This window comes from Ursus maritimus, unplaced genomic scaffold (assembly GCF_017311325.1).
Source record: "Ursus maritimus isolate PB19 unplaced genomic scaffold, ASM1731132v1 scaffold_23, whole genome shotgun sequence".
NCBI classification, from domain to species: Eukaryota; Metazoa; Chordata; class Mammalia; order Carnivora; family Ursidae; genus Ursus; species Ursus maritimus.
The window spans coordinates 36,716,257-36,724,640 of NW_024424786.1; the positions used below are offsets into that span (position 1 = coordinate 36,716,257).

General features: G+C 57.4%; 1 protein-coding gene across 2 annotated transcripts in view; it reads left to right on the forward strand.

Moving 5' to 3' along the window:
* The first annotated feature begins 717 nt into the window (after positions 1 to 717).
* The window catches only part of LOC103678151 (membrane-spanning 4-domains subfamily A member 15), a 10,890-nt gene continuing 3,223 nt past the window's right edge, over positions 718 to 8,384 (forward strand). The window contains exons 1-5 of one of the 2 annotated variants that reach the window (XM_008707463.2): positions 718 to 1,502; positions 3,881 to 4,003; positions 4,998 to 5,054; positions 7,053 to 7,145; positions 7,479 to 7,592. In XM_008707463.2, the coding sequence (XP_008705685.1) occupies positions 1,215 to 1,502; positions 3,881 to 4,003; positions 4,998 to 5,054; positions 7,053 to 7,145; positions 7,479 to 7,592 (675 nt within the window). In that variant the 5' untranslated portion in view covers positions 718 to 1,214. The remainder of the gene's footprint in view (positions 1,503 to 3,880; positions 4,004 to 4,997; positions 5,055 to 7,052; positions 7,146 to 7,478; positions 7,593 to 8,384) is intronic. The other variant, XM_008707464.2, reaches the window with a different exon arrangement.

Genomic DNA, 8,384 nt, shown 5'->3' on the forward strand with positions numbered 1-8,384 from the left:
TGTGAGTTTCTAGAAATGAGAGCCCCAACAGAGTGGGCGCTTTATGGGGAAGTCCTAGCATAATCCGTGTGCAGATCCGTCCTCCGCCCTGCACGTTGTCACTCCTCCCAGGCTGTGGGGAGCCATGTTAGGAAGCCCTTCAAAATGACAGATGCTGTCTATCACCCCCTAAACACCATCCCATTTTTACCCTGTGTTCCCGCAGCTGAGTCCTGGGTGTAGAAAACTTGCGTAACAGCCTGTGGGTGCTCTTGGCTCTGTTTCTTTGCAGCAAGTCCAACACTCTATCCTCCGATGTAGGTCAGACACAACACAAATAAATGGCTCGGGGGCTCCCCGGAAGACATGCGTGTTGTGAGCATCGTCTCCCCAGAACAGGGGGGCTCGAGCCCTGGTCGGCTGAGAGGCTCTGCAGACCCACAGAGAATTTGCTGCGTGGTCTGCGAGCTGACTCTCCCCCGAGAAGCAGGTATGACAGCTGTCGGAGCTCAGGGGGACATGCACTGTTAAACAGTTAAAAAATGAACTGCTCGTCGTGACTGGTTTATACACATTACTTTTAAGGAAACTTTTTAGGCAAGTAGCATTAGAACAAATCACACTCTGAAGACTGGCTTTTATCAAGTTCGTGTGTCTTCTCTTGATCTAATTCACGCCAGGCCCTATGAGATTGGTAGCAGTGTCATTATCCCCAGTTCATAAGTAAGGAAACTGAGGCAAGGGGAGGTGGGCGTCTTGTCCCGTATCTCACAGTAGCAAGAGGGGCCAGCTTTCAAATGCTGACTTCCATCTCCACAGCCTGCACTGAACCCATTAACTGTCTGATCTGGCAGATTCATTCGTCCTTCTTCTCTGTCCTAGTCAGCTCATCTTCTGCTAACTGGGTGCCTTTCCCCAAGGTGTTTGCTCGCGCCAGCCACACACGGCGCTCCCATAATCCATGCATTTCTCGGCTACGTTAATAGAATTGTTTGAGTGACCAAAGAGAAAGCCTCCACAGCCAGAAATGACCCCAGGGCATTACGACACCAGCTCCTCAGAAGGGCTGAGGGACAGGAGATGGCAGGTGAGTTCCAATAGAGGCCCTTGATCTAGGACATCCCTCACTGCTCCGCGTGAAGCTGCCCCACGACAATCAGGGATTTGGGCGCCGTGCTCCTGGACTGCAGTGAGCAGGGCTACCCAGGCATGTTGTTGAGAAACTAAAAGGCCCTATGCGAATGTGTAAGCAGCCGCGGCATCGTCTGAGCCTTTGTCTCCCAGGCCCTCCGAGCACCATGTCCGCAGCTCCCGCCAGCAATGGGGTGTTTGTCGTCATGCCGCCCAGCAACGCCAGCGGCCTCCGCCCGCCTCCAGCCATCCCGCCCACCTCCATGTGCCAGCCTCCCGGGGTGCTGCAGTTCGAGGAGCCGCCGCTGGGGGCGCAGACGCCGAGGGCCGCCCAGCCGCCCGACCTGCGGCCCATGGAGACATTCCTGACCGGAGAGCCCAAAGCTTTAGGGGTAAGAAGAGCCTCCCCAGACCACCTGAGGCATGCATGTGTGCAGGGGTGCTGGGCGGGGAGGGAGCGCCCCAGCACGGGAGCACTCACGCACACCTTGGAGAGGGGGCAGGCGGTCCCTAAATGCTTAGCGAGGACTTGAGCATCCCGCTGTGTACCAGACACACAGACCCATCCCCCGCGGGGCTGGCAGAGACTAAGATGACCCCAAACAGGGTAGTGAGGTCGAACACGATGGACGTGGGAAGGGCAACGCGAGCAAGGGTGGACAGACAGGTCTCCGTGGGGAGGTGACATTTAGGCTAAAACCTGGATGTGGAAGCCAAGGGTAGATGGGGAGCTGGGGGGAAGGGCTCAACAGATGGAGGAACAGCGAGTGCAAAGGCCTTGAGGTGGGAATGAGTGCGGCTTGTTCAAGGACGAAATGGAAGGTTAACACGGCTGGAATGTGATGAGCAAAAGAAGGAGGGAGGTGAGATGAAGTTGGAGTGGTGGGCAGGGGCCAGCTCCTGCGGGTCCGTGAAAGATGTCGCGTGAGGTCTCTGCCAATCTCAGATGGCTGAGATATGGGTTTCTGGGCGGAAAGAAAATATCAAATAGGCGGGTAGACAGACAGACACATATTCATCCTCATACATACATATATAGTGTCTTCAGTTTGTCCCTTGGCCTGTTTCTCTAAATGGAAGACGTAAACATAGCTTAGGCTGTGGTGATGGTGATGGTGATGATGACGGTGGTGACAACAGCTGTCATCTGTTGGGCACCCCCAAGAGGGGCACGCACGGCGCCATGGAATGTGCACGCACTGGCTCCTTACAGCTCATCACCACCTTGGGAGACAGGGACCACAGTTCCCACTGGACAGATTAGGGAACAGGTGGCATCCTGCACCCCAGGATGGCCTGACTGTGCAGTTCCACTTTCAATCCCACTGCTCTGCAGCATCCAGGAGCTCTGGCTTGAACTCGCTGGAATTCAAGATTCCACACTAAAGGCAGCACCATGTCCCTGGTGCATGAAGGGACTAGAGACAGCAAACAGAGATGGGGTCATCGGTCCCCATCAGAGCAGACCACGGAACCCATGATCTCCAAAGGGCTTTGACAAGACATGTATAAACTGCTGGAAAACACAGAAAGTGGGAACTATAAACAGGTGTTTGGGGGTGTCACCCAGTAAAGGAACAGCATCTCTAGAGTTGGCTGGCCTGCCACTCCATCGCTGGGAGACCATGGGCAAGTTACTGAACATCTCTGAGTCTGGGTTTCCTTGTCTCCAAATCAGAATGATAATACCTACTTCATCATGTTAGGATTAAAGGAGGTACACGTTGCTCGGTGTAGACAGGCGTGCAGGCGGAGGCAGCCGTGAGCCGAGCTCGCTGCGGTGGGGGTGTTCAGGAGCAGGAGACAAGCCTGCAGAGGGGAGCGGTGCTGGCGTCTGGGACGCCACGCCACATGAGCAAGCCGGAAAGATGAAAGACGAGCAGGTCAAGAGAGAATGGGAGAGAAGATTCAGGGTGGTCATGGCCATAAATATCGGCACTTGTGCTGGAAAGACATGCATCTTCCATGTGACCCCAAGAAAACCATTCCAGCCGTTTACCGTCACAACTGCCCAGAGATGGGCCACGATGGCTTGAGTGGTGGTGAGCACCTCCCCACCTAGGGGGCCTGCTAAGAAGTCAGGAGCTGGAAAGGGCTCTTGGGGTAGGCAGAGGATGAATGTGGGGGCCTTCAATGTGCCACTCAGTTCTAGAATTCAACCATTACCAAAAACACATGAAAAACACGTGGCAGAACTTACCAGAAGCACACGTCTCCTTCCTTGGGAAAACCCTCCTACTTCTAGAATGGATCGGTGGGGTGCTGGTAAACCACGTCTAAAAGGAAATGCAGCCCAGATGTCAGCTCGGTAGGAGACAGCTCCAGCGCACGGCTGGCTGGCATGCATCAGCGATAGACAGACGCTCAAGTAAGCAACCTGCTCAACGGGACATTCGCTGCAGGCTGCAGGGAGCTGGGGGCGGGGGGGGCGGGGAGGTGAGGCATTCAGTGCAGGGACTGCTGTGTCACTGAAACGAGAGCTAAGAAAACCTGGTAGCAACTCAGAGCGAGGCTTGGGATCCTTGAGTCAGAGCACAAAGTACATGCAGACTCTTAGAGACGTGGAAATAGGCGGGGGGGTGGGGGTGTCTCGCGGATGTGGGAGCCGCTTTCCTTCTTAAAACAGTCTTTCAGGGTTGCTGTGAGGATGTCTCCTCAAAAGAGAAGAATCGAGTTTATTTCCGAGGGGCGGGGAGTTTCCCCCGCGGCCGGCAGGGGGCGGTGTGGCGCCGGCCCGCCAGCCTGGCTGAGCGGTGCCGCGCTCCCGCAGACCGTCCAGATCCTCATCGGCCTCATCCACCTGGGTTTCGGCAGCGTGCTGCTCATGGTCCGCCGCGGCCACGTGGGGATGCTCTTCATCGAAGGCGGCGTCCCCTTCTGGGGAGGAGCCTGCGTGAGTGCCGGGGCCATCTAAGGCTCACCTCTCCCCTCTGCGCCGGCCCCCCTACATTCTTTTGGGCACAGACACCCCCCCCCCCACTGCCCAGGCAGGGACCTGAGTCTAAATCTAACTCCTAACTGCAAACCCTAATCATAAACCTAAGCCAGGCACCACTCCTGCCTGGGAAAGTCTCCCAGCAAAGAGCCTGGCACAGAGAAGTCTCCAAAAAGGATGGGATGCTGGGGAGGAGGGCAGGGGACACTAACCACCTGTATTACCTGGATACTAAACTCACCCCTCATCCAAACCCCAGCCTGCAGAAACCCCTCAACTCCCGCTCGTGGGTCCCAGCCCCACAAGAGCTCTGTCCTCTGGGAGTCTGACCAGCTCCCCCCCACCGCCGACCCCTGCAGCAGAATCAGGGAGCACATGGTTAGTGGTAAATCTCCTACATCGAGAGAGAGCGCTTCGGGCGTTCACACAGCCCCGTCTGCACCTGCGTCTCCCAGCTGCCCCAGGAGAGCACAGGTTTGGGAGTGAGGCCAGTGGTGTTTGAATCCCAGCTTCACTGCCACTGCGTGTCACCATGGAGTCCCTTGGGAAAGTTAGGCAGTGTCCAGCCTCGGCTTCCTCATCTAAAAGGCATTGTCCTGGCCCTACCTACTCCAGAGTTTGAGGAAATCAAAAGCTAATGCATGTGGGCGCTAGTTACCAACCCTTGATTCTGCAGCAAAAGGTGACGATCACTTTCCCTCTCTAGGGGAACTGTTACGCGTGACATATGAATGGTATCACTGAGAACATGCACCTTGCCGGCTATGGCCCTAGTTCCCTGGACAGGCCCCTTGTAAGCAGGGGACACCCTTACAGAGAGACCCCAGAAGGCAGGAGAGGTGACAGCCAAAAGGCTGCTGCCCTCTCCCTGGTCTCGACAGAGGCCAGGCATGGCGTGGCCTGCCCAGTGTCCCTGCCAAAGCCTCACCAGGGTCCCCTCTTCCTCACACAGTTTGTCATCTCTGGGTCGCTCTCAGTGGCAGCTGAGAAGAGCCACACCAGCTGCCTGGTAAGTCTGAATGAGGGGCCCGGGGCCACAACTGATTCCCCTCTACTCTACCCCTCCTGTATTCACTCATTCAACAAACTTTCCTGGGGGCCTGCTGAATGACAGGTGCCAAAGGACACCCAGACAGCCCTGACATGGGACAGGAGGAACCAAAACGCACTTTGCAATACAGGGCAGAAAGGGAGGGTCCACAGACCGAGCACTCATGGTCATTCAGAGAAAGGAAAGATCAAAAATTTCTCTTGGGAGAGAAGATGGCTAAGCTGGGCCTGGGTGGGTGGGTAGGATTTATAAATACAGAGGGACAAGCACGAGAAGGCAAGTAGGGGTCAAGGGCAGGGTTGCTGCGGAAACCACGTGCAGCTCCATGTGACCAGGGCAGGGGTCTGGGGAGGCAAGTGGAGAAATGCATGGGGTCCGTGTGGTGGAGGCTCGGACCCCTCTGTGGGCAATGGGAGGCCATGGGGGCTTTGAATGGGAGCGCATTCAGCACGCTCCAGGCTCAGAGAACACAGATGTGACGGTCAAGTTCCTGCCCTCCTGGAGCTTGCACTCTGGGGTCTGGTAAGACGCCCAGAACCAACTAACAAACTAGTTACGGAGCGTGAAACGTGCCCCAAGGGAAGCATGCAGGGTAATGTGAGAGTCCTTCAGCTCAGCAAGATCAGTTTGAGTTCCCGGGATGGGTGCCACCAAGCTCGCTGTTCAGAGGGGACAGTCACAGAAGAGCCTGGGGACCAGCATCCCAGGCAGGAAGACAACATAGGGAAGAGCCTGGGCATGGAGACAGAAGGAGGCAGACAGGGAGGACACAGCTGAGAGGGAGAAGGGAGGGAGAGGAGTCAGGGCCTAGAGGGGACTTCAGAATTTCTTTTAAGGGATATTTAAGGGAGACCACTGAGAACAGAAGCAGAGTTTCCTTGTCCTACTTGCATTCTTGGGAGCTGTCCGGTGCTGGGCACCGGGTGGAGAATGGATCATAACTGGGCAGGACTGGACTCGGGACCCCCAGGCTGTGAAGTCCAGGAGTGCAGGGACCCGACTTGTCCCCATGCTCACAGCACCTGGGACAATGCCTGGCTGCAGCAGCGACTCAATACCACTTTGCTGGCTCTGGTCTCCATGACTTCCTCGATGTCATTTTAAAGAAAGAAAGGAAAGGAAAGAGGAAAGAAAGAAAAAAAAAAGAAAAGAAGAGAAGAGAAAAGAAAAGAAAAGAAAAGAAAAGAAAAGAAAAGAAAAGAAAAGAAAAGAAAAGAAAAGAAAAGAAAAGAGGTGTCAGGGATCTTTGAACTTGAGCGGGCTCTGCAGTCCCAGCCCCAACGAGTGGTCCCCTGGCCACAGGTTCCTGCTACTGGATCAAAAGTGCACTAGGTTCTGGCTGCGAAGGGAGAGTGAGCCCTGAGTGGTCGCCTGGACCACCCAGAGATCCCCTTGCCCTGAGGCCCTAGGCCTCCCCGTGAGGGTCTGTCCCGCCTTGGCCTCAGGGCCCCCTGCACCTGCCTCCGGTCTGTCCCCTGCCCCGGGCCCCTCAGGGTCTGCGGCACCTTGTTCTGCCCACCCCCACCTGACACCTCATGGAAATGACCCTGTCCCCTCTCCCAGCTGGGCCTCAGTGTCCACAACAGAGCCCCCCCCCCCATTCCTGCCCAGAGCAGCTGCACCTGCAGGGCACTCGACCGGGGGGGTGTGCGAGGTAAGCAAGGGCCAGGAGCCTGGGGCAAACCGCGTCCCTCCGGAGAGGCCACGGAGATCTGCCCTCTCTCAGCAGCTTCCCAGATGACAGAGGCAAGGGCCACTGCAGGGCCGCCCCCTCCCCCCCAGACACCAGGGGAGAAGGGAGAAGGGTCAGGAAGCACACCACACACACCGCAGTGGGCCCTGAACCCTGGCCACGGGTCGCCATGGCAGGGAGGGCTGCTGCCTCCTTCCTCTCTCCTGTCTCCTCCTGGCCTCTTCCGTCTGCTCCTTTCCCTCCTGCCTGTCTCCCTCCTGCAGGTAAGGACCAGCCTGGGGACAAACATTCTCAGTGCCATGGCGGCCTTCGCGGGGACAGCCATTCTGCTCATGGATTTTGGTGTCACTAACTGGGTGTGTTGTCAGACGCCCCCAGGAGTGGGAACACCCAGAGCATGTTAGAGCCACATCCAGGAGGTGGGGGGAGGCGGGGGCGTGCAGCGCGGGGAGCCGCGGGGCGTGGGTGTGGGCGGGGCTTGTCAGTCCTGATAGACCCGGTGCGGATATGGACCCCCTGACCTACCCCAAGAACGGGCCCGGGGGACCGGAGCGGCAGCCCAGAAGAGGGAAGGGCACGGGCGGGCAACAGGTGGCTGAGTGACCTCGGGCAAGTTACTGCCCCTCTGGGGCTCTTCCCTCCCGCGCGCTAGAGCGCTGGGCTTGCCTTGACTCTGGGTGTGTCCCCAGGATGTGGGCAGGGGCTATCTGGCCGTGCTTACCATCTTCACCATCCTCGAGTTCTTCATCGCGGTCATTGCCACCCACTTTGGGTGCCAAGCCACCCGCGCTCAAGCCAGCACGGTGAGTACCGCCCGCCCCCTCCCCACGTCCGCCCCAACCAGGACCCCTGAGAAAGGCTGTTGGCTGGAGGGCTCTTCTTCCAGCCTCTTGCTTCTTCCCTAGGGCCAGCAGTTGGGAGGGACTGCGCTGCGACGCGCTCCCCACACTCATACATCGGGAGACCTCCTGAGGTCTTTGGGGAAGATGGAACTATTCTCCTCGCGGCCACAGGGGGGCGCCAGCACCAAGAGGGCAGCCGCTCTGAGAGCCTGGATGCAGAGCCTCGGGAGGCCGGGAGGCGGGGGCGCAAGGGACCAGGCGCAGTGCTGTACACAGAGGAGCGGGACCCTCCAGGAGTTCGCAGGCCTTGAAGCAGACAGGGGCAGCACAAAGGGCAGCGCAACTCAGGGGGGAATTAGCTTAGTTTCCCCAAATCTGGAGAACGGTGAAGACAGAAAGGCGGAGGAGGGCATTGGGGAATAAAGGCGGCCTCAGGCAGGAAATGCAGGCCATAAGGTATGGGTGCTGCGCGGGAGGTGACTTTCTGCAAACTGGAGGTGAGGCCACTGAAAGGCTTTGTGCGGAGCCCTGCGTGCTCACAGGGAGCGAAACCAATCCAGAGGGGTCGCCTTAAGGGCTGAGGCAGCCCAGCGAGAAAGAACTGCAGACCTTTAGCTCCTAGAGAAATGCGACTTCTCTCCGTTTTGTCCACTGCTGTACTCGCAACGCCTGGGTCATAGTTGGCCCCCCGTAAATATTTTTGAAATATTAGTCGAACCGGTGAGTCGGCCAATTCACTTACGGGATTCATTA